The 26,455-nt window shown below is 34.4% G+C and overlaps 1 protein-coding gene across 1 annotated transcript in view; it reads right to left on the reverse strand.

Moving 5' to 3' along the window:
• Positions 1 to 26,455, reverse strand: part of DNAH12 (dynein axonemal heavy chain 12) — a 63,705-nt gene that overhangs the window by 10,995 nt on the left and 26,255 nt on the right. The window contains 29 exon segments of the mRNA XM_019620089.2: positions 733 to 873; positions 1,348 to 1,520; positions 2,450 to 2,642; positions 3,504 to 3,696; positions 4,291 to 4,505; positions 5,788 to 5,933; positions 6,815 to 6,962; positions 7,263 to 7,504; positions 7,640 to 7,780; positions 9,329 to 9,418; positions 9,847 to 9,978; positions 10,766 to 10,942; positions 11,446 to 11,526; positions 12,237 to 12,399; positions 12,723 to 12,856; positions 13,598 to 13,792; positions 14,643 to 14,804; positions 14,895 to 15,087; positions 16,335 to 16,513; positions 17,608 to 17,907; positions 20,014 to 20,269; positions 20,684 to 20,850; positions 20,938 to 21,076; positions 21,847 to 21,998; positions 22,475 to 22,663; positions 23,505 to 23,624; positions 24,320 to 24,508; positions 24,592 to 24,675; positions 25,551 to 25,691. Coding sequence (XP_019475634.1) covers positions 733 to 873; positions 1,348 to 1,520; positions 2,450 to 2,642; positions 3,504 to 3,696; positions 4,291 to 4,505; positions 5,788 to 5,933; positions 6,815 to 6,962; positions 7,263 to 7,504; positions 7,640 to 7,780; positions 9,329 to 9,418; positions 9,847 to 9,978; positions 10,766 to 10,942; positions 11,446 to 11,526; positions 12,237 to 12,399; positions 12,723 to 12,856; positions 13,598 to 13,792; positions 14,643 to 14,804; positions 14,895 to 15,087; positions 16,335 to 16,513; positions 17,608 to 17,907; positions 20,014 to 20,269; positions 20,684 to 20,850; positions 20,938 to 21,076; positions 21,847 to 21,998; positions 22,475 to 22,663; positions 23,505 to 23,624; positions 24,320 to 24,508; positions 24,592 to 24,675; positions 25,551 to 25,691 — 4,835 coding nt within the window.

The following is a 26,455-nucleotide window of genomic DNA, read 5'->3' on the forward strand; positions in this document are numbered from 1 at the left end:
CTTTTAAAAAAGTGCTATAATTCCTGACTTTTAAAGCTATCTATAAATAAATGGGTACTGGGAACACAGTAGAGCAACAGATCGGGCCAGGAAAAATTACATACAGGTATGTACACACTGTGATTTAAGCATGCACACTACAGTTACCATCATGCAATTTTGAACTTATCTTTGCTTTCACAATTTATTCACACAAAATTAAAACACCAAAAATTAAAACCCTCCAAAACTACCCAGAAAGACAACTAGAATTAGAAGAGAGAAGATTACAACTGAAATCTCATGATGTATGTAAAAGTGTATAAAAGGAAGATAAGAGAAAATGGAAAACAGTTGAAACCTTAGAAGTTGCTGTAATAACACATTAATTTCTTTAGTTTAAAAGCTTGGCCTCAAATAATAGCAACGACTTTTGAAATAATGATGCTATGTGGCATTATCCATTTTCTTCAAAATGCTTAAAAGATGTAGCAGTGATAAAGCCACTGCTTTAAATAAGCACAGGATCATTATTTTCCTATCATACCTGAAGGCTACAGAAGGCTACATGCACCCCACAGCCACTCACATCTTTCACTTGGAAATTTTATGAGTATTGAGGATCCAAAACATTCGTGGCATTACTCCTAAGGCTGTTATCAATATGCACAGGGATGTTCTCTTATCAATACTTTCCACAGTAAGAAAATAATTGGTTTCTGCTATTAAAAGATGTTAGAAAAAGGAGCTTACATGAGAAGATTACAGCATAGCAAAAAGGAAAAGAGCAGCTTGTCCTTTTCAAACAGTGAGCGGCACACATTGCAGTACAAGTTGTATGTGAAGTGGTCAGTCAGGTACCGAAGTCGCTTCTCCAAAATTTTTGATTTGTTACTAAAAAGAGAACAACGAAAAAATGGAGACTTCACATTTCATAACTAAAGCAAATGAATGAAGAAATCTAATTCTATTTAAGGCCATGAAGGAATTGCAGTGTCCCCACACAAGCCACAAGGGACTTTTGTGCTGATTTCACAAACTTCAATCAGACATGATGTTTTACAGCTTTCTTGAAAGTTTCAGGCAACTTCATTTGCTACAGTTAGGTGGCAGCACCCTTGCAGCATCCATAGTGAACAACTTTCCTAAAAATAACATTCTTAAAAATACTTCAGCTCTCCAATGCACGCCTACAGTTCACTATTTGCTCAAACAGTAACTAAAAAGAGCCTTTATTTTATTAACACATCACACTTACTTTCAAAATCCCACATTCAAGGAGGGCCAAGAGGTAAATGGTTTAAAAACAGAGGGAGTTGTTCGTAAGAGAAAGAAAACTTCATTTTACACAAGAAATACTGTACTTACCTATCATGAATGGAGTTGATGAAGAGATTAACAAACCAGCTAAGGGAGTACTGGTACATGGGATCAATGTTTGCCAAGTCTGCAATGCTGAAGAACAGCACTGAGGAATGCTCTGCAATAGGTCGATAGCCTTCTCGAGACTGAGCTATTTTCAGTTCTGTTTTCTCTGCAATCTGAACATCAACACTAATTTCAAGATGTGCATTTCAAAGAAAAACTTTTAATATTCTCTTTAGAACAAAAATTCTACTACTTCATAATATTATTATAAACTGATATGTAAAAGTATTTCAATTTAACTTTTATGTTTCAAAATGTACAACCACAGTAAAATTAGCAAACTACACCAGTAAGCTGCTTGACTTTCAATGTAGTGCTGCCTGATCTGTTTACCTACAGGGCAGGATGCAACAGTCAAAACAAAGGACAAACTAGAAAAATCAGCCTTGATGCATCACTTAGTATCTAATACACCAATTTTCATCTCTGTAATATTAAAAAATATGGGCAATCAGACTGTTTGTATATTTAAGCTCTACTTACTCTTCTATAAATCAGCTTTACACAAAAGAACTTTGAATACAAAAATGTTTTTCAAAATGTTCCCATTAGACATATCCTGAGATTGCTTCTAATTGGCATTAACAAGAAGAAAGGACAACATCCATTTAAAGAAATTCTGACTTCTGCAAAGTCTACAGTAATTTCAAAGGCACATGCATTTGCTTATTATTTAGCACTTACGGACATCAGATGATATTTTGTGCACTAAGTATAACAAAAGAATCTAGATTTGCATATTATTAATTATTAATACAAAACACTAATTATTATATATGATTTTTTGTTGTTGTTTTTAGAATTAGTACTTTCCTTCACCCTGACATTTTACCTCAACTTCAGTATTTACTACTTTCTTTTGTAGACTGAATAAACAATTGCTGGAGGTTCTTGGATGGTCCAAATTTTACTGCTCTTCACATTTTATAAGCACAGAATCTCTCCCACGTGCTTTGTATCTACCTCACGGTTCTTCTGCTAGATGTAAATTTTATATTTCAGCTCTACATGTTTTTAAGGAAATAACATTAACATTCTTTACCTGCTGTTTTTTTGTGATTTCATTAGCCATTATTTTAGCAGAATCCAAGACTGTGATTGCTGTCTCATCTTCCAGAATATTCCCTTCAGATGACTGTAGGGTTTCTAGAATTTTCTTCTCAATTTCTTTTAGACTTTTTTTATTGGCTGCAGACTGGAGGATGAGAGCGTTTCTTTCCTCTTCCAATTCTGGTCTTAGAAAGAAAAACACACACAACAAAAACAGTCAGTGCTTATCATCCACTGACTATAAAGGCAGCCCATAAAGACAAAACAAAAGCCCTGTTCCCTATCCTAAATATTACTGAATGCTCTCTGTAGTTTAAATGGGTTACTACTGTTGAGCACATATTTATAAATGAGCACAGAACTGTTTGCATGATTTCAGTTTGTTATTTGGAAATGACTGAGCTTTAGCATCTTAGCATTCCACAAATGTCAGCACAACCAAGTTTTCTTTTATTATAATTCTGGTGTTTGAAAGAACAGTGAGTGATACTTGCAATAAATTTACTCCTTGAAACACGTTTTTCGGAAATAGAATTTGGCCCACTTGCACAGACAGCTCTGAACAACCCAGGAACTACTACTCCATATTTCAGTGATGGTTGACACATAACCTATAATAAATTTCAGAGGTGATCTCTACATAATTCATACAAAATTTAAACTAATTCTTCATCTATGTTTGGCAGCTCAGTCAAACTGCGAATTGACCGTAATGACTTAAACTTAGAAAACCATGTGAGTATTACTTAAATAATTCAAGGAATATTTCAAGAGTGAATTGACAAGAAAAAAAAATGCAGTGATTTTAATTTAAATCTAAAAGTTTTAATTATCCTGTTGACACATATCCCACAGTAAATGTGACATTATCTGTTTGCTTTCCAGAAGTCCTAGCAAACTTTCTATAGGACAACTTAGAAAATGGACATGGAGCAACACTTACAACATGCAACATTCCTTTTGCCTGGCGATAAATTCACCTTACATTTCTTTGGAATTATGCTACTAAATACTTAAAATGACTGTTTGCATTTAGAGACACATACCTTTCTTTTGCTACAACAATACCTAGCAATTGATCTTCAAGTCCCTCTGGTGTTATCATAAAATTGAGTAAAGAAACTTTCGTAGCGAGTTCAGGCATATAATGTGGATTTCTCAGTTTCGTGGTAATAAAAAACTTGAAGTCACTGGAATACTCAATAATCATCTCACCAAGCCTGATACAATCCATGCCTCCTAAAGTTAAGATCAGAAACATTGAGAAATCCTTCATGTCAATTACTTACAGCAAACAGACATTACTTTTGTGATTAAAAACAAGCAAATTTCTTGTCTATGACAAATTTTCTGAAAAACAAGAAATAAAAAAAACAAATATGATATCTTGCAAAGTTTTCAGAGACTTCATGGAAGTTATATTTTACTCTTCATAGATGAAACTGAGTCAGTTCAATTTCTACTGTACTCTTAGTGTGCACACCCTCTACCAGATTTGCTGAGAATAATGGAATTATTCTCAAATACTATAATCTGCCTACCCTTTCTATCAATTATCTCTCTGAAATAAATAAGTTCCAAAAAAAAACATTTCTGAGCTCTAGCGTTTTTCATTTTTATGTAAATGTGAAAACTAGAAAACCATGTAAAGAAAGGAAAACATATTGGTCAAAAGCAAATTCAGAGCTACTCAGTAAGTTTCAGAGATGCACGGGAAAAATGTGCAGGCAGTGGTAAACCAGAAAGAAAGAAGAAAAGTATATAACAACATTATAGACTGTAAAATAACAGTAATGTAATTCACTTCACAGTTCAAAATTTATATTTATGTACCTTGTTTAAAAGTTTGCTTAAGCAGAAGAGGTTCAAGTGATGGGTCTAGTTCTTCTCCAACATTTTCCAGCAGAAGGGGAGTTCCAAATTGAATGCAGTTCTCCAGGGTTCTCATATAATCTGTGTCACTCATCTTAATAACATTCAGGCGGTTTTCTTTCTCGAAATTTTTGATCCATTTATTTGCTTGACCTTGAGGATCAATCATTAATGGCCTGAAACATACAAGGCAGTTTTCTCAATTCTTGCAAAAGTTTTATAAAATTATAAACTATCTTAAAATGTGTCCGTGTCAGGCTGTCAAGGAAAAAGTGACACAATTTTGATTCAGTTATATTAAAAAAACACTGAAAAAAAGGATAAGTGCTGTAGCATATCTTGAAAAGCAATATCAAAAATACTTCCAAGAGCTGCAAAAAATGTTCCTAATTTTTTTCATAAAACCCACCTGATCACAAAGCTCTTGCAAAATCTTGTTCTGCCTTTCTACTAGAATTAGCAGAATCATTTATCTTTATTTTTAAATTAATTTTATAGAAATAAACTCTGGTAATTTGGGGTTCCTTGTCTTTGCACTTTACAAAAGAGTCAACAATTAGTTACAGCTTGAATCTGAGAGGTTAGTATGCCAGTTGGTACAAGGCTGGAGCTGTAGGAGTAGCAGGGCAAGATGACTGCTTTAATTTTGTTAACAAAATTTGCAGCCCTGTGCTCTTGCTGATTTCACCCTTATGTAGGTATTTGCATAGAAGTCAGGCAAGAGCTACTTTTAATGCACCACTCAGAAAATTTAGGAAGACTCAAAAAATGGATTTACACACTGTAATCTAAACAGAGTGTGAACCTACATTTAAGACTCTTAAGGGAATACAGATCACAGGAACATTACTAGAAGGTTTTATAATCTTATATTCCTGCAGAGTGCAGACATTTGCAGACAGTGAAGTCCAGCTTCCTCATCATTTAATTTCAAAGATGATGTCTATTACACTGCAGTTGGAATAAAATAATTCTTGAAGATCCTGAAACAACCTTTTGCACAGACATGTGAAATACTCAATAACATCTTTAAAAGATAAAAATATAAAATCTGATAACTTCATAATTGGAAGAACCTGAAATGGACAGCAGTATCTGGACCTTGGAACTTACATAACCCGAATCATAAACATTTGAAGCATGAGAATTTCTTTGCCATATAAAACTGATTATCACAAATGCCAATAATAGGACATCAAGGTACAAAACAGAAGAAAAACAACAAGAAATTGTTTCCAAGAGCAATTCACATTCTAAAAGCTTCCAATAACTAATACACATATCCATCTAGTCTTAAACCTCTTAAATTTCTTAAATTTCACAGGACTGGAATATAAAATTTCCAGATGTGCTTTCTGATACCCTGGATCCACAGAAGCTACATTGTCTCTAGATATTTAGTTTTGTTTAAGTGAAATCTAGTTTGGGTTGGAAAATTAAAACTTTTTTGTCACTCACCAACGTCTTGAATTCTCAACAATGACCCCATTGTCTACAGAAAACACGTCAGTTGGTAAACCAGCAATATTCCAGGATCTTATTTTTATTGGGTCACCCAAAGTATTACTCAAAGAGAAATTCTCAGAACAAGGGATATTTTTCTCCTGTGGGGGGGGAGTGGGGGGAGAAAAAAGGAAGACAAAAAAATTTGCAAAGACCGTGAACCTTTATTTTATGTTTTATTACATCTGTTATTAAATGACACTGATTCAAACTGACAGAGTGCATTTCCTATAACAATTTGAGTTAGGATCAAGTATAACAGAACTCTGAAAAAACTGAAATCACATTTTGAATATTTAAATATGTTTCCTCGTTGAGTATTTTCTCTGTCTCTCTCCACCTCTTCCCTATTTTTATAAGTCATGTCTAGTTTTCTGTATGTTCTATAAATATATATAAAGTTATTGCAACATAACACCTTGAAGAACTCAGAGCAAGTGGAAAATCATCTAATGACTATATCTTCCATTGATTCAGTGCAGATTTCCAATTAGTTACAGTTTAATATAAAAGTCAAAAATCAGTGACATGATTCACAAGTCACTGATTTAAAAATTATTGCATTACTATACATACGTTGGAACTGTCTGTTTGCAGACAGCAAAACGAACAATGAAATTACTACAGAAATACATGTCAAACTGCATTGAACTGCAATTTAAAGTTAATTCTTCCATTCAAAGGTAAAATAGAGAAAATTCTGAGGTTATATTTAAGTAATAACCAAACCTCACAAAGTCAATAATGTGCTCTCAAATTTGTGTACATTACATCAAACCTGAAGTAAATTCACCTATTTAACGAAGTCCAAATTTGCACAATACTGGCCCAGTAGAATTTATCTCACTAATCTTAATAAGTTTTATTAGGCAAGTAACAAATAAACGAGAAGTGATTTTAAGCTTTGGCCCACATTATGAAACTTTTTGCAATAGCCAGAAAGAAAAACGCACACACATAAGATCAAAGATAACATTCTAACCTTGCATATCCTGCTCCAATCTTTGGTACATTCCTGGCGAAATCCTGCAGTAAAAGCTCCCAGATAAGCTATTACTCCCGCTGATATCAGAACGTCTCCTGTCAAATTATCATACATGTCTTGAAGATCATTTGCAGCATTATTCCACCTACAAGAAACAGAAGTTGCAGATTATCATGGCACTGAAATCTCCACATTTATGACACCGATGACCAAATCAACGTTTTTGTTGCTGTTATATTATACACGTCTCTCTCCTCTCTCTCTCTCTCTATGTACAATACTGATATGTTGGCTTATACATTAAGCTGTTGTTTCATCTCATTTTGAAGACTTTCTCTACAACTATCCCAAACATTGCTGCCCATATTCATACATTACAGACAAGTCTCAGATAAATGAAATTCTAATTCCGTCTCTACAACAGAGATTATATCTTTAAGCTGACCTTGACTTCTCTCCACCAAGGCCTCCAATCAACTTCTCTGCTCGTTCAAGCTTTTTAGCACACAGATCAACCTGGAATTCTAAACGAGCCTTTTCTTCAGTTTTCTCACTAAAAGTTTTTTCCAAAGCAGTCAAACGACTTTCAACTGCTGCAAGTTCATCTCTCTTCTGATTCAAGAGCGTCAACGTCTCAGCTAAGGACTGCTGTGCCTCTCTTAAACGGTCTTTCTTGGGTGCAACCACCTACTCAATTACAAAAAATACACAAGTGTTAAACGCATATTTTTGCATATTTATTTTAAATAACAATGTTAAAGGTGAACATACCAATTAAAGAAAAGATCTCATAGCACCATGGGAGTAGGATCAAAAACATACCTTTGCAACCCTGTCATACACCTCCATTGCCATAATCCATTTACATAAACCTTCTGCTGCTGAGGAAGCTTTAGCCACTTTTGGCGGATCAAACTCTGGATTAGTCAGGTATTCAGCCCGAATCTTCTGCATGACAGCTGCCTGGATGGCAAGTGCATTATAGGCCATTAAAGTTTTCACATGGCAAAGATTAACTGCTGACACTTCAAATTACACTGATTGTCACTTCTCTATACTCTGATATAGTCAAGAACAACTTAGTATTAATTGTCACAGAAAACACATTCATTTGTTGATTTTCCTGTTACTCTTTGTGGTCTTTCACATTCTCATCCTGATCCTTTCCTTATCCTTTATAATTGCACAATTGCTATGCATCCACGTAGTAGGTACCTAAGTACTAAAAGCATTACAATCATAAGCCTTTAAATTACACTGTTCCTTGATGCAAAACCTGCTGATTTCATTATTTACTATCATTTCTCAACACAACTGTTGGGGTTCAGCATAAAAATGTGTTTCTACTGACTTATGGCAAGATCTGAACGAACTACATTGCTTGTGCCTACTTTTTGGAACAAGTTTTATGAAGGACAAAGCATATTCAATTTCTACTAAATTTGGCAAACTGCAAGAGTCTTGCTCTCTTTCTTTGGGGGAGCAGGTCAGATTTTAAAGTTTTGTATTTTTTGGGTTTATTGCGTATTTTCCATTATACTTATGAAAATATTGCCATTTTTTCAGCAAGCGTTCAATCAAAAATAACACGATTAGAAAAAAAACATTATGAAGAGAACCAGTGTGGACAGTTATTTAAAGTGAAAATATTTGCAATGCTGGAGTAATTGACTTAGAAAAACTAACACAAAAAAAGGCATGGAAAGGTTGGACATAGAGCAAACGTTCACTGTCTCCCCAAAAACAAGCAAAAACTAAACCCAAAGCAACGTACTTCTAGTGAGGCTAAGAGGATCATGTTTTATCAACAGAAGGAGATAGCTCCTTATACCACTTAAAAGAGACTTCTGGAGTGCTCTCTGAAAAGAACTGGTGGCAATAAGAATTCATATAATCTTAAAGGAACAAGAGAATTCATGAAAAAATGATCAAAAAGCTACTAAACACACAAAAGCTACTAAACACTCAAAAGCTCTACCTAAGTTAGGATATCCTTCATTTGAAGTGCATGAGAACAACATTTGCAGAAAATATCACACACAATATTCCTATTCTTTCCAAGGCAGCTGCTTCTGGCCATTTTTGGGCACAGGTTATTGGGTAAGACCATTATTTACTCTGAAAGACTTTACTTTTAGTTTTTCTTGAGAGATAATACTTACAAATTGTGAAAATAGAAACATTTGTACAGAGAGGCATATTTAATTCAAATAGAAAACAAGCAATACAGAAGCCTTAGAAAATCCCAATGGGGATTTGAAACACTTTTGAAATGCCACCTACAAGGGACAACCGAAAGAAGTCTGACTCATTTGCTATGACCACGTGACCACATTAATCTCATGGCGATATCCCATATCTTAAAAGAATCCTGGTCATGCTTCATGCTTAGCTGACAAACTTGGGGCAAATGTGGCCCCTTATATAATATTTTCTAATTTATTTATTTTTCCCCCCAGAAGGAGACATCTGTATTCTAACAACTACTGAAAAAGAAGACAAAAACCTTACAGGAATATTGTCCTTGTCATAGTCTTTCAAATCTTTTAAGAAATTCATATCACCAAGGAGTTTCTTGCTTGGACCCCAGTAATCCAAAATCTACAAAATACAGTAGGAAGTAACTATAAATTTTTAAACAAACACAAAAACAAAATTTATAAACCTCTTCAAATTAACTCATATACATTTAAAACTGATGATAATGTATCTCAATGACACAGCAATGAAAGAGGGAAAAGTCTGTCAGGTTAAATATTTCCCTTCAAACCATATCTAAAATCAACTAGTGACTAGGGAAGAATTACTTATTTTCTATGTGTCAAGCAAATTAAATGAGTTCTCTTTGCAGGTTCCAGAATGCCAAATTGTGTGTGTTAGTCACTGTCTGAGGTGTAGTTTTCAATGAAACAACGTATGTAGTCAATATTTGACTACTGGTCCTCAGGTTACCCTACTTATTGAGAAAGTGCTCTCTGTTGTGAAGAACATCAATTATGGTTTTATTTGAAACTCATCTGTCACATTACCTTGCCTCCAATCCCTGAGGGATTTGGAATTTTTTCAGGTTTTATGTCTTTCATGACACAGACAGCAGCCATGACAAGTTTGACACCAGATGGAGGATTCTTCATTGATTTAACAATTGATATATCGGAAGGCTAAAATAAAAATCACAATTCAAAAAAATATGATATTTATTGTGATTCTTACCAATAAGATAAATGATCTAACAAAAAAGAAAAAGAAAATTATATCATCATTGTCAACTAATATAATTATAGAGAACTTTTAGAAGGGGTTATACAGCATTAGCAAGACAAGTTAAAAATATCCATGAATTTATCCCACACAGCTGTAATAAAAATGAAATAAATGCCAGTAACTGTAAAGTAACAGTTTAATTATATTTTTCAAAGTCCAGGTTAGAATATTTTTAATAGACTTTCATAAATGTCATTTTAAACATCTCATATACTTCACAAATCCTACAAAGTAATTCCTGCATGACTTTCTAAAAAGTACTGCTTTTAGATGATGTTTAAGCCATGATAAGCAGAAAAAATTTACTTAAAGATCCAGATAATTCCTAGCTGTATGCATATGTCATCTTACACATTACTCGTCAATAAGAACTTAGCTGAAAGAGAAAATCCAGCTGATAATACTGCCAGTAACTTCAGGTTTTGGGTACCTACATTCCAGGTGCACTTTCTTGCAAATGAAAAAATAAATTTATAAATGCCCAACCTCCTGCTTTGTATTATGAGTACATGAAATAGAAATCTACTCAACTATGGCTGTTCTAGGTAACGTATCTCCTTTGCCAAAGCCCAGGAAATGTAGTATGTTTCAAATCCTTTTATCTCAGTGTATTCTTTCCCAAATAAATATAAGAGCTTCATTATAATAAATAACTTCCAAATGCTGAAGTCTAGGTTAACTTGCCTTTAAAGTGTCAAGAGCTTCAAGCGCAGCCTCCAGGGCTGGGATTGCTTCTGCCAGATCACTCTCACATTCATTTTTCAAAGCCTGAGCTTCTTCAGCCTTTTTTGTTGCAATTTCTTCATCTACTTTCACAATTTTTCTTTTTTGTTCCACTTCTGCAGATTCTATCTCTATAGTCTAAAGAAAAAGATATGGGTTGAGCTTCTCATTGAACAGTGACTAATGACACAAACTGAGATTACCTAGTACAGCAGTTATTGAATACTTTGATATTCTCTGTTTTTCAGTATTTCAATATTTTCATATATTTTCAATTTATGTTAAGGGAACAATTTGTTTCTTAGTATAATGCAGCATTGTTCTAGAACTTTAACAGTAAGTACATTGCATGGAATCAGACTGCTGTCAATAAAAGCTAAAGTACATTTGATGTTTAGGAAACAAAAGAAGATTGCGCATTAGTTTGTAATTCAAAACAAGGTTTTATAGTGAGTTTTCATAGCTTTGGTCTGTAATACTGTAATGCTGACTACAGAAATTTATTCTATTTTCAGCTACAAGTCAACTCTTCATCCAAGTTCTCTCTCTTTAGTTCTTCTCAAGTGGCATCTACTTTTCTTAGAGGCCACTGATGCATATGCATATTCTTACAATAAAAAGACAATGTTACATAGAACTACCTTCATCATATTTGCATTATCCACTTTAGCCTCTTCCAATTTGGGCTGCAGCTGAACCAGTTCTTGCTTCATCTCACCAACCTACACACATGCAAAAGAATCAGGCAGGATTCTGAATTGCAAAGCATAATTTCCAACAATTTATATAAGATACAGTTTTTATGTTATAACTATTGATATAAGGAAATAACACTTATTTTCAAAACATAACACTTCTGAGACTGTTGTATTTATCCCATCTGCATAACCTCTAATTTTAAGAGTTGCATTCACTTATAGTCAACTATTTAGGAAAGGGAAGCTATGACCATATACTGCTATGCTTAGGGGCCTTTGGACAGCTTTGCCTGTAGAGACACAAAAGCAGAAGAAATTTTTTATATTCGTATGTTTCAATATCAATATCTCACTGATTGTGCAGAATTTTCAAACAATTTGCTTGAAATTAAATCATGCAAGTTATTCAGTGTAATAGAAAAGAAATGCAAACTGTATGGATCACTTCTCTCTTTGCAGAAATATAGGGTTCTGCACCATTAGAATAATTGTTTTCTTTTTTAAACTAGAACCATATTTTGCTCACACAGACACAAACTAGAATGCAAATCATTTTTTAATTTTAACCAGATTTGGAGCTAAAACATTAAGGCCACTCTTTACTTTAAGAATTTCAGTCTATTTCTAAGTCTCTGTGTATTTAAAGATCTGAAGGAGGGTTTTTGACTTGTCTCTAATAAGACCTGTTTCTACCAACCATTCTGTATTTTCAGTTCCAATTCTGCCCGTCTCACCTGTGATTCAGCAAAAGCTAGTTGATCTAGCCCATTTACGTATTTCTTCTTGGCTTTCATTACAGAGTCTCGCTTCTGAGTCAGAAGTTTCCGAAAGGCAGCAATAAGTTCAAGATAAGAAGTAGGAGTAACATAGTTATGGCGTTTCAGACTTTGAAAGAACCTATTACAAGTAAAGAACACTTTTAATCTTTTTCTTTTCACCTTAACTATTGGTAGAAAAGATGTGTAAATGGACTGTTTGACAAATAAGAGGATTAAACAGTTTTTACATTTGTATACAATATTTTTTAGCTAGACAGCTTATACATTAATTTATAAGACAGAAACAAGTAGCAATGAAACTCAGCCACCTGATAGCTAGTTGTTTCTTACCCTTAGTAAAACAACTTTGACTTCTGTTGTTCACTTTACTCTTTTCAACTGCATAATCTTCTGCCTTTCAATATTTCTATAACATGTTGTTTTTAAAAGAAACAGACTGACCTTGAAGAAAGTGACAAAACTGAAGTATGAAAGTATTTACAGATGGCCACAACCTCCTGACGCTCACTGTCCGTGAGTTGCAGTGTTTCTAAGAACTTATTAGCCACACGCTCAAGGGCATCTTCAGGCCATGGCTGAGAGAGAAATGAGGAGAGAAGAACACGTAAGATTTAGTTGTTAGCGGTATTCGAAGTTTAAAAAAAGATTTCTTCTTTATTTGATACACCAGTATGAGACACACGAGTCGCAGCTACGTCTCAAGAGCATTGAGCTGATATAAGGAATGCATCAGGCTGGATGATGTGCTAGTTAAAACTGTATATTACCATTCTATCCAAAGATTTCTGCATCTGTCATCCTCTGGCAGATAAATTAATTGACTTCAGCACCAGGCCAACCCATAGAGCTAACTGTATTCAAATTGAGAATAATATTGCTTTTACATCAAGGACTATTAGTTACAATAGTTTTCTAACTTCTATTCTTATAACCTTCCAACAGAACACGTATTTGCTAGTCATTGCCATGATGCTTTTTAGCAGACCAGAGTAATTACGCCCATTTTACAATCTAGCCCTTCAAAATATACACCTTATGCAATCAAATGACAAATTATTATCACCATGCTGAGATTAATCACCACTTGGAAGCATAGAATCTGTAGCAACAAAGTCTGAATTTGACTCACTGAAGAAATGCTGAGATTTTATATGAAAGAGCTTCCAAAATATGGCCAAAAATGCCCATGCTATTTCAAAATTTTGAAAAAACAGAGTAATACTACACTGAGTACAAAAGGAAATACATCATGCAAATATAGAGACTATTAAAAAACAGACAGTTTGTTGGGGAAAAAAACAAATACTTTTACATACCTGGAACCAATCAATAGTACAGCAGTTGATAAGTGAGGGAAACTGTCTCAGACGATTGCGGAAAGCATCTCCAATTGGGCTGAATGCTACTACAATATGGAGATTTTCTTTGCAGCAGTTCACAAAAAATGCAAATAAGGCCAAGGGACTGAGTTCTTCATGTTTACTTCCAGCTTGAGCTACTGCGCGAATACCCTTGAGAATAATATATACAAATAAACTTTGTACATATAATTACTCATTAAGTATTTCTGTATTCAACAATACTGTTATTGACAGCATCACCATTACACAAAAATATTTTATTAATAAATGAAAAGTAAACTAAACAACACAAACAGAACAAGTAGTTAAGAATAAGTAAATGAGTGAATATTAATATTTAAGAACATGTAAATATGAGTAAATAGTACATTATTTATCTGTGACCCTGACGAATCATTCTAGAAGGGATCACTTGCTGCTTTGAACAACTGAGAATATGTCAGAACAAAAATTAAAAATACAATGTGAGTTCCAGAAGGATAAGACATATTTGATTGAGACAGATGGTTCAGATATATTTGGAAAATCAAAATTTAAAATCTGCTCCCTCATGAAATGATGAGCCAAAGTCTTCCGCTGATAAATACATAAAAACAAGCTTACTTACAATCACTCTTTCGTCACTTAAAGACATTTAGGACATATGAACAAAAGAGGCAAATTACTACTCTCATTACAGAAAAGCTACTACCTCAAAAACAAATGTCTACATTCTTCTCCTGCACAGTATAATGTAAAAACTAACTATGACCTCAGCATACCTGTGAACGAACTATGTGCACAACTTAATGCCTTTGTATGCAGAGTGGGAGGTCAGAATTAAAGCTTGCAGTAGGCATAAGCTACTCCAGTTTACTAATAACTGGCTGATTCTGCTAGAAGTTTCAAAAAACCTCAAGTTTAAGTGCACATGTCCAGAAGCACTTAACATTTTGGTTTAAGGCACACTTCACACTGAACTGACAAAATGGAGATGACATTTAAGAGAATTAAAAGATACCTCAATGATCTCTTGCTTTTCATCTGCTGCAAAAAGATTGGGTACCTCCCCAGTGTTGAGGAGACTATCAATGTCTTCTAAAAAACTTTCTTCTTTAATTTGTGCGTCTGTGATTATAAACACAGTTTTCAAGCCCTTTACACCTGCATTCTTCAGGAGGTTCTGAAAATGCACGACAGTTAAAATATTGTAAACTCCAAAACATTCTTCATCAAAATTAAATCAAGATGCAAAGAGGTTATTAATACTAACTTTCAGATCTTCTCTCCACTCATTTGTGCCATAGGTTTTGGAAATCTCTGGTTGAAAAACACACATTTTCGCCATGAATGCTGCTAGACGAGTCAAAGACTGACGTCCACTTCCTCCCATGCCAATCAACAAAGCATTACCTCCTGACTGCTTTAGAATACGGCTTATACGAGACAAATGTTCCAGCACATACCTAAATTTGAGACATATTAATTACCAAAATGGTAGAAACACACATACATTTGTGCACCAGTGAATCTGTTAAACATATACAGAATTACAATCTCCAAATTAGATTTCTGAAGGCATATGGAGGAGCAGAAAGGTAGTAGCATGCACCACAGAACAGTAAAATAAAAATGTCTTTTATGTGAAATAGGGAAGGGAACAGGATATTCAGAAAGCAGGAGCTACACATTACTTAGTAGTAATAGAGTTCTATCTACTGTGAAAACATAAGCATAATTTATTTTGGAATTATGTAGCAAGGCACAGGGTACTTAAGTTGAGGAGTAATAAAATTTAAAAAGGTTAAAGTCTTTCAAAGCAGACAAACTGTTATTTGTCTAAACAAGCAAAATAGTCCAGAGTCAAATCAGGATGTTTGGCCGTTAAGGCCACAGTCAAACATGCTCTCCTGGCTGCCCCTCCAAGACATAACAGGGATATTGCTTCTACACTCAGGAAGAGGCCTTTCCTCAGGCTGCCAGCCCTTTACACTACCAGTACATTTGTATAAACAGGTTTGTCAAAATGAACTAGATTACATAAACTAACTGTAATCATCTTCACAAATCATCTATTACAGTGCCAAAGAGGCAGTAAGCTCTAGAAACAGGAGGAGGATGGAGTTGTGTCCTCCTAATCTGCCTCAGTTGTAGTTCAGCCTGATCGTAAGCTAAGGAAATCACAGCAGCCTGCAGAGCCTAAAATGTCACAAGGTGAGCCCCGCACCAAGCTCTGCACATGCCCCAAGTCACAACAACACAAGGAGAGTGTTTGTGCTGCATAATAACACAGCACTGTCACAGCCTGTCTGCTCCATCTCACTTTGTACCTCAACCCTAGAATCTTTGTCTTTCACTGAATGAAAGTCCAATGAAAGCACGAATGGATAAACTGACATCCATCTCCACTGGTAACAGAGGCTCAGCAGAAGTCCAGCACCAAACAGATTTATTGCTTCTGTAACAACTGAAGAACATACTCAAAGAGGCCCTTTGGAGGAAAACTTATTATTTACATTCTGATATAAAAAAGCAAACAGCTAGAAGAAAGAAAATGGTTCATTTCCATCCAAAAAAGCACATCACCAGGAACACTTGTGTGGACACGTGAAGGAGATGATATATATATAAAAAACAAGCCTGCAAAATTGGATAAACTGAATGATCAACTACTGCATAGAGCTCTTTGAACTATAATACATATCGTAGGCACCTGAAAACCACAAGGTTCATTCTCGTTTTGTGGATTTGATTATATTCATCCAGACACTGCTCCACAACATCACCAAACAGCTGAATACTTGGAATTTCAACATAAAGTCTTTCATCTTCCTCAAGTTCTGGATTAACATAGTCACCAAAAAACAAACTTCTCATATTTTCTTCTGTTACCTATGGTGAATACACGACAGGTTATAAGCTCATGCTTAATGTCATTATTTATCAGCTGGAAAAAAGGTGTCTAGACAAATATTCAAGGCAGCAAAGCAGGCATTACGATATTTTAACTCACTAATGTCCCCCTCAAAATTCTCTCTTCTCTCTCTCTCTCTCTATTTATATATATATTTTCCTACACAGTCTCATGAGTACGAACATCTAATTACAACGAATTTATAAAATGTATGTTTAGCAAATTTCAACGTGTGAAATGGATAACTATGGCCACAAAGTTACTTCTTCCTAAGAGCAATGAAATGGTAGAGGAAGAAAAAAAAGAAAAAAAAATAAATGAAATCAAGAAATACTTTGTAACATGATTTTTACAATATTTAAAATACTAAAATGTCATAACAATTAAAGAAAGCAGTCTACCACAGTAATGAGTCACAGGCTAGATTTAAAAAGGGAATGTCTCTTTACCCAGAAAGCCAGGCTTCTGGAAATCTATTCATAATATTTCTACTTGTAGGTATTGTACCATGCGCATATCCCAGCTACATCTGTGGTAGGGATTGTTAACAAATCATGTGTTGTTGTTTTCCTGTAATCTGCCATTGTCCAGCTATTCAGTATGTGCTACTACATCTTCAAGAAAATATGTCACAGATTTATTATTATTTTTTTTTAAGTTGTTCTGCTTACCTACCAATTAATTGGATGCTTTATTTCTTAGATCTGAATAAAAGACTACATTTGGTAGAAGAATTCTCCTAATACATAAATACTTCAGCTTTTTTTTTTGGATAAGCTCAAAACAAGTTGTATTCAATTTTTACTTGAATTTCTGATACACAAATTGTTTAAGGGAAAACTAAGCTCACCCACATTTTAAATGAAATACAGTTTTGAAAAAAGTTTACATACAACAGTCAAACTCTTTCAAACATTTTAACTCTTTTTTTTTTTTCCTGAAGAATTCATTTCCAAACTCAATTCCAATTTTCAAGCATATTTAAACTAAATTTCACTTGCAATTGAAAAACTTTCTAGTCCCAAGTTTATAACAAAGCAATGATTTTGCAGCAGATTAATGAGATACTCACAGGTGTGTTTCCTTGTCTCAGATGTGCAAAAACTGAATCAAATGCTTCTTTGAAATGTTCTTTCACAATATCTTTCATTAAATTGAACAACCATGCTCTGTCACTGTCTTCCACTAGACGGTCATAGAAGACACGAAATACCTCATGCACAAACAGACGAATCATTGTCTGTTTGCTTTCAACTGAACTTCTCTTAATGAGCAAGCAGCCATGGATAACACGTGAGAAGTCACGCAGGTTGAATGTATAATGAGACTTGGCTGGTGTGGGCAGTAGATTTTTGATGGCTTTCTTATACATCTAAAGACAATAAAAACAAAATCAACAAGACATTAACACTAGCTATATTATTATATCTTTTAAAAGATCTTCCAAAATTATATTTTTCCAAGGAAAACAGCTCACAACTTTAAGAAATGCTAATAATGTCTGAAAATCTCAAAGTCTTGTGAGTATATCAGATTCTTCTCATGGTTTGGAACATACATATACTATTAATCAAAATTTGCAAGTGGTGTAAGTAATTGGAACTCGTGTAAATAAATCTACTATAGGACCAGGAATATTATTCAGATGTCCTGACTTCAAGTGAAGGAATGAATGATACATAGTGCTATTTTCCTAGGTTTTCAGTTTGAGTTTGTTTGTATACCTAGAAATTATTCAAAAAAATTAAAATTCCATAAAAATGCTGAAGGAATAGTAAGAGTCACAAGACACTCTTCTTAATATGTTTTACTGTAATTTCAAACACAGCAGCTGTCACTAGCTTATTGTATGATGGAAATACTGTCATGTGTCATTAGATGGAACATCAGCAGAGCACTGTACCACAGTAAGTATATACACAGATCTGTATGTACTTACATGTGAAGAAAATTAATCAAACAATTGAATTTCTTAAAAAATAAAAATAAAAAAATTGAACAGAAAAGCAAAAATCAAGTTTTACAGTCTTACTGTATGCACAGTACTAAGCACACATTTGTTTTGCCTGTTGTCCTGCATCCAAAGCTTTATTTTAAAACTAGGAGCCAGAAGTTATTGCTTACTGGGATGCAAAATCATGCTGGAATAGATTCTCTATCTAGCAGACATATATATAAGAGTCTGACAGTATAAACACACTTTGATGCAGTCTGATGAGAAAAAGCTGCACAACAGCATTAAGAGACAATGCTCTAAAATCAGTCTAAGATGCTTAAGTGAATATTTTAAATAGCATAGTAGGTAAATGCATTCAAACTGCAGCATATAGTAGCTGTATTGAGCTGCTACTATTATTTTCTTCTTAAAGAAGCAAAAGTTTTTTGCAAATCCCTTCCTTTTTTGTAAGAACAAACAGAACCTATGAAGAGGTTTCTAGTGGCAGCAGTCAGTCAGCTTCATCATTCACATGTTAATATATTCATCTGACACAGATTCTTAAATACCAGCTCTGCAACTCCTTAGAATGAGGTGGATTCAGACTTGAATACATACTTGGGTTCAGGCAGTACTGAAAAAGTGTGATGAGTGCCTCGGTTCTGCAGCAGAAGAAAAAGCCACCTGCTAATATCCCCAACTCATGTCTCCTGTGCAAATTCAGCCATGTTATTTTGTGGAGATTACTGAATTTTCTTCAGAATTCCTCATTGGTCAAATATGAGTTACCTAAATACATCTCTTCAATGATGAATGCTTATGTTAGGCTAACTCTTGCTACTGATTTCTGATACGTAAAATGCCATCAAAGCTACATTTTGATGTTATGCCTGTAGCTCAATGCTTCTTTGCAAAGACGTCACAAATTGCCATTCCTATTTTTGAACGTGTGGTACATTGCAAAAATGATACTTGCAAAAATCTGCAACAAGAAATTTCACAAAACACTTAGAAATTGCAAAAATTGTTACAGTTGTGTCAGATGACTTCAGTTTCACAAGCTTTTGTGAAGCCTTGTCAAATTCTACAAAGCTGCATGTCCACATTAGCTTCCTAATTCTGCTGTGATGTGTCTGTAATTAGCATAAGAACTGGGAGAAGAAAGAGAGTGGAAGGTGATTTCTTCTATCTTAGTCTTTCAAAGAAGGAATTTTCTAAGTATTGCAACTGATGTTTTCATTTTGTCTTTGCACGAGAAAGCTTCCTGTGCCTGCCTGATCTCCAAAGACACTGCAGTCTGATCTACCTGATGTATGGGGACAGGTACCATGAAGCCCACGCTGACATACACTCAAAGACAGTTTTCCTAGAGAAAGAGGATTACTGCAGCCAGAAAACTGGATAATTTTATCAAGACATATGGACCTGTCTGTTAAAAAGGAACAAAATATCCGAAAGCGCGATTTCACCAATTAAATTATTATAGAGATGGAGGAATTCTACTGGACAAAGCAAACTTCCATAAAGACATTTACCTCTTACCTCTAAGGTGGCAGTGACAATTTGATTTCCAATTGAGAAGAACTCAGGAGGAAATTCCTGAGACCGCAGGTAAAAAGTCACTACGGTAGAGAAGATGCGGAGCATTGTTTCGTCACTAAAAGAATTGATAGTGCAAATATTGAAGTGTCGCAGAAATCGAGGGGAAACAGGATTCCTCCCACCGCCTGGAGGCCCCATAGCAGCAAGTAACTGTATATCAATGAGGGTAATTTTAGATGTGTCCTTTAAATCATACCTTAAAAAAAATAGATTATAATGCAACATTTAGATAGATACAGATATTACCCATTTGTTACAGGTTAGATGCATCTATACTACAGAACCCTTTCTGTATGCATATCATACAGATATATATAAAAACATCATTAAGAAAAAACAACAACAAAAAACCCTAACCTTGTAACTGATTATGCCTTAGTTAATCTTAAGAAACCATGCTGGTCTGAAAGATTACTTGTTTAACAAGACTTCAGTGAAACCTGACACAAACTTTTGAAACAGATACCAAACTTTAATGTTTTCCATATAAACTAAAGCTATCATAAAATCTACAAAGCTTTTTAAGAAGTATTTTAAAATAAAATTCAAGCGAATAATATATCACCATGCTGAGCAACTTGAATGTTTCAGTTTTATTTCAAATAATTACCAAATTCCGTGGTCAAAGAACTGTCTTAAAAGTTCTATAGGGGGTTGTGCACCATACTTCTCCAAAGCGGGCATATTCATATCATCTACAAAAATGATGCATTTTTTTCCCACTGGAGGACCAAAGACTCCTTTGCGTCTCTTGTCCAGCCTGGCCATAATAATGTTCTAAAATGCAGAGGGGAATATTTAAAATGAAGATTAAATATTCATATAGGTCACATTTTTAAAAGACAAATTGCCTGTTGTACTAACCTGAGTCTGGTTGGCACTGGTTCGAGCTGAAAAATTAATGAAAAAGGGAAAGTAGCGCTCCTCGTCCAAGTTGTTCATCAACTTATCCTTGACATATACAGACTTCCCAGTACCTGTAGGTCCCACTAAAAGGAGTGGTCTTCATCACGAACAAAAGAAAACAAAAGAAAGCATAGTCTGCAGAAATCTGAACTACTACAAATTAACTGCCACTAGAAGAAGTTTTTTGAGTTTTCCTACCTCTAAAAACATAAAATGTCTTAAAAAAAAGAAGACACTACGATGTTTTGAAATACATAACCATATAGCTTCCTCATAATTTTAATTTGCTCCCAATGACAAGACAAAGGGGTCAAAGAGAAAGAGACTTTTCTTATTCCCTCACTCTTTTGGTTTTGGGGCATGTATGCACACACAGAGGTTAGATTTCTCCCACTACATCTTCAGCAATTTAAACTTTGTACAACCTTCACACTTGAAATTAAGCCTGAAATTATTATATTTTGTTCCCTCATGTGATAAATGTATATGTGTACACACACACACACATATATATATGGTTGTATATGACTAATACAACTGATTTTAACTTATGATTAATAATAAAAAAGAATATATACTTCAGTATCAAAGAAGAAAGAGGAACAAAAATTCCTCGAGCTCTGTAACAGCATCATCAGAAAAACACAAAATCAGCACAATAAAGCAAGATTACAGCAGGACTTCATTTAAAAAGACAAACAAACAAAAAAACAAATTGAACCCAGAATTGAGACAATAAAATGCATTCTTTCTAATAATTTCCTATTTTTAATAGGCCAAATAAACTTTACATGAAATCAATGGAAAGAGTAAGAGATGTTTCTACCTATAACAAGTAACTCAGAAATTTGTATTGAAGTAACTTACTTTCCATGGGTAATAAACAGCTCCATCAAATAGGTATATCGGACTGTATCCATAGTTGGGACTATGATATCTTGAATCTTCACATTTTTACCACTGTAATCAATATTCTTAATAAACCCATTCCAATGAACCCAACGTCCTCTGCCTTTCATCTTGGAAAAAAGTACAGATGCAGAAACAAAAAAGCAACAGCAAAAATAAAATCCAATCAAGCAACCATACAGAAGAATATAAGCCTAACTTCAAAAGAGCAAGTACTTGCTTTTTTAGTATTTTCAAAGGATACAAAACAAAACTGTAGTAAATTGCCTATGGGCTCAATATCCTTCTTTCCTTCTAGGAAGTTTTTTGGCTTGTAGAAAACCAAACTTGAGTCTATCAGCTTAGCTTTAGTTAGAAAACAATCATAACTGGTATGCACAGCTTGGTATTTTCTAAAAAACTGGTCAGAACATTTGTATTTTAAAAAGAATAATAAATGAAGTATGCACTGCGGGATTTGGTTCAACATTAATGCTCTATAACGTTCAACAAACTCTATGAAGTTAAAATATCCACCCAGCTCTATTTTCATTCCACTCAGACTGTACAAATTTTCTTCCATCAGTGTAGAAGCAAGAAATCATACCTCATACACATAGTCATACACCAAACCCTTCTCTTCAAAGGGACACTCCCATTTTCCCACGACCTTTGGTACTGGATTTGTTCCAGATTTTGCAGCCAAAGTTTCCCTCAAGAAAGTATCAAAAATGATTCTGCTGTCACTATCACAAGTGCCACCAATGGACCAGACTGTGGCAAAAGCAAAGGAACCCTGCAAGGGCAAAACGAGAAGCAAGATAATCTGAGCTTTGTATAGTCTGGTTATCAGATAATTCAGAAAAAATATTTACAGGTTGCTCTAGAATAAAACCTTGTCAAGAGGGATCCAGAAATCTGATTAATGACAAACTAAAACCTCATTCAAGGAAATATATTAAAAAAAAACACACAGACTAAAGCATTCTGTTACATGCCAAAGTCTGAGAATAGATCAGCCATACTTGATCTCAGGGATTTTCTAATTACAGACCAGGATCTAGGAATTTTCAAGTTAAGTTTAAATAAAAACATCTGTATTTTGGTTTTCTGTTTTTTTTTTTTTTTTTTTTCTTCAGTTTAACTTACAAAGAGCGATAATGGTCAGACACAGAGACTATCTTTCTATCTTTCATAGAAAACTCTCCTCCCAAGGAAATTTTGCTCAAACTAGTCAATGAGTATTACATAGACATATGTAATACATCTTTTTGTCTGTTCTAAGTATTACTTTCCATAAGGAAAGCCAGATCCTCTGCTTTAGCTAATTTCTCGGTTAGTTGGAAAGCACACCTAATAATAACAGTAGTTATGCCAGTTAATTGGAAACACAGTTAAATCCCAGCTAATTGGAAATACAGTAAAGTATTTAATTGTATTCGTTATTTGTTACACTACCATCACATCCTGGCAACTCCAAAGTTTGTTGGAGGGAAGGGGAACAACAAAGAAGTAAAGCTGTTTCTCATTTCTCTTAATCCCAAACTAAGTTGGCTTTGTTAGTTAAATTAGTTTTGAAGACAAGCATATGCAGAAACAGATATACATCTTACAACAGGTTTGAAAAAGCAACCAACCATAATCCACACACGGATATTTTTGTTGGTGGGATCTTGTTGTGCCATTTGACAAATCAACATTTCAAAAAGCCGTGTAAGAGCTACTACAGCATTGCTATTGCTTGTAGGTACCAGCTCCTAAGAGACACAAAAGGAAGGATATTATGCTACATGAGTTAAGGTAGCTTATCTCTTGGAGTTAAAATACTAAAGTAATTAAATAATTAGCTAATACATAACAAATATTTGAAGGCAAGGTTTACACCCATTCTAAAGATGATTTATCTGTACTTGGAATGTCAAAAGACAGAGGTTGCTAAGCATGTTCATTGCCACCAAATGACTATGTATAATCATACATCTGAAAGCAAAAGGAATACACACAAACAACTACAACAACGAACAAAAAGCAAAAGCCTATGTGCTATAATGCAGTTTGCAAAAAAACCTACACGTCTCCCTAAAGCTTAAAAAGTGTGTTCCTTATTCAACACTACATCTTTAAAAGAAAAAAGCCACAGAACACACATAAAATGTAATCACCACCAAAAACATAAAAAAGGAAAGACTTTTCACTCAGTATTTTAAGTAATTGATTTTTTTTTTTAAAGAACAGGGTGAAAACTGTGACCAGCTTACAATGCAACTCACACCCAATATTCTTGTTCTAACTTTTCAGACTAGACACAAGAGTTGCCCTTCCCAAACACCAAGAGGAGGCTGCTGCATATGCACTATAATTGTTCCTGTCAGGAGAGAACAGCCTCTCCCTACCCAAGTTTAACTGAATCTAAGTTGACAACTACTGCAGGAAAAAATAAATCAAAGAATACCTTGCACTTTTTCTGACGGAGCTGTAATGCTGGTGGTACTAACCAATCAAAAAGTCCTTGTAGAAGATCCTGATGCTCCTTCAAGTTAAGAGGTTCAGGCAGCTTATTCAACCAAGAGGTAACAAGTGGTGTCCAGCCCAGTTGTGAAGGTTCCAAATAAATCATGCCACAGCGACTGACCGTAGCAGGCTAAGGAAGAATTGCAAACTCATTCCTTTATAAGTTTAATATATTGAACCTTGTTTTATCTTTCCATTAAATAAAAAACTTACTGATGCCTGGGAAAGGTCCATTGTTTCAAAAATAAGACTCATCTGAGGAGACATCTGAATGATTTCCCCACTCATCAAACAAAGCTTTGATTAAGAAAAGAAAATCACAAAGATTACAAAAAAGAAAAATGTTTACTTGCTAATTACTCTTCCTGTCTCACTAGAAATTCTACATGAAAATCAGCAAAGCCAAGTATATGCAAAGGCAAGGCCAACCACATCAATGTTAAATCATTTGGAGCAGTAATTAGTGCCATACTAGATTTAGCCAAATTCTTTACTTCTATCACAGTATTCCACACTATCTACCAGTAGCTTTATTACCAGTAACTAATCCTGCATATGACAGGATAAAGAAAAGGCCTCAAGCAGAAAGGAGAAAGAAGATCTGCTGCTATTGTTGCTGCTAATGAAGCATTCCAATTGGAGAGCCATTTTTCCTGCTTAGAAAAATAACAGTCCAAATTAAACGTTTTCAAAAATTTAAACATGAAACATAGTCTGTAATTTTTACACACACTTTTTCAGAAATGCTGTGCAGTTACAACTTTGATTTCAGGAGTTCATTTTGAAAATGCAAACGCTTTCTTTTGTCAGTTGAGATTGCAAGACATACAATTAAAGACAAGTTTTGAAAACATGGCCTTTATATTAACTGTAATTAAATGTCACTTTTTAGATTTAAAATTGAATTATTCATTTTTGGTAGAAGTTATGATATTAAGGGAATACTATACACTAAATGTGTTACAAGTTGATTCTGATTATCATTCAAAAAAAAAAAAAAGGGAAAAAAAGAAACAACTTCACAAATCTTACAGTTTGTTCCCAAAGCCATCTTGCACTTACACTTTTCAAACACCAAGCACTGCTCCGTACTTTTGTGCTTTTATTCGTTGAAGATTATTTTCAGAATGTCACATCAATTTACTTAGGCATTTATTTGCACTGACTGATACCTTTTTGTTGTCATCCAGAACTGTGTTCATGCTTTCTATCCACAGGGTATCAATTGGGCCATCAAAGATGACCCACTTGCGCTCAGGAGTCTCAGATAACGCAAATTCTCTGAAAGTATTAGCAATTATACCATCTGTCCACTAGAGGGGGAGAATGTAGGAACGAGAAGTAAGAAGACAGTACATACATTTCAGTTTAAAAAGACAGTAAGTCCTCCCATCAGTAAGTATTTGTCAAAAACTGTTTTAATTGAACAGAAAAATGTAACATCTTCATTTCCTCTTCATTATTCTTTAACTATTCTTCTCTTGCTTGGAAAAGAGTAGAACACAGATTTGCAGTTTCACAAAGGACCATGCCAGCAAATGGAAATTAAACAGTGGTATTTTGCCTGTAATACTATATTTTTTTAGAAACAATGGAAAGGCACTTAGAAGTGCTTCTGCTCTGTCTTGCATCTGCTTCTTCCCAGAGTCACCCTAAGTTTCACTATTTCACATTCCTTTTTTATATTGTTTCTTCTCCAAACCTAAGCTTTACACGTGGAGACACATCAGGTTTTAAGCTTTTCTAAACAGTTTTTTGTACTGATTTAATCACACCGGTTAGAATTGACAGAGAAACTAATCCAGTTAAGTTTAGTATGTCTCCCCAGCACGGATGGAAGTACATTAGAACAATGACCCTTGGTGTGGTATTGCTTATTTTGCATGTATAAACCCATACAATTTCATACAAACTTACTGCTACATTTATTTGAAACTTTAGTTTGAAATCAGCCCTCTAAGTATTAGCTAAAACAACACTTATAACTGTGTTCTCATGTGCATTTAAAATGATAAAACCACAAATTCAACTGTTTACCACTGAGAATCAACGAGATTTGATATATATGGGAATAGGA

This window comes from Meleagris gallopavo, chromosome 14, assembly GCF_000146605.3.
Source record: "Meleagris gallopavo isolate NT-WF06-2002-E0010 breed Aviagen turkey brand Nicholas breeding stock chromosome 14, Turkey_5.1, whole genome shotgun sequence".
In the NCBI taxonomy this organism is placed as follows: Eukaryota; Metazoa; Chordata; class Aves; order Galliformes; family Phasianidae; genus Meleagris; species Meleagris gallopavo.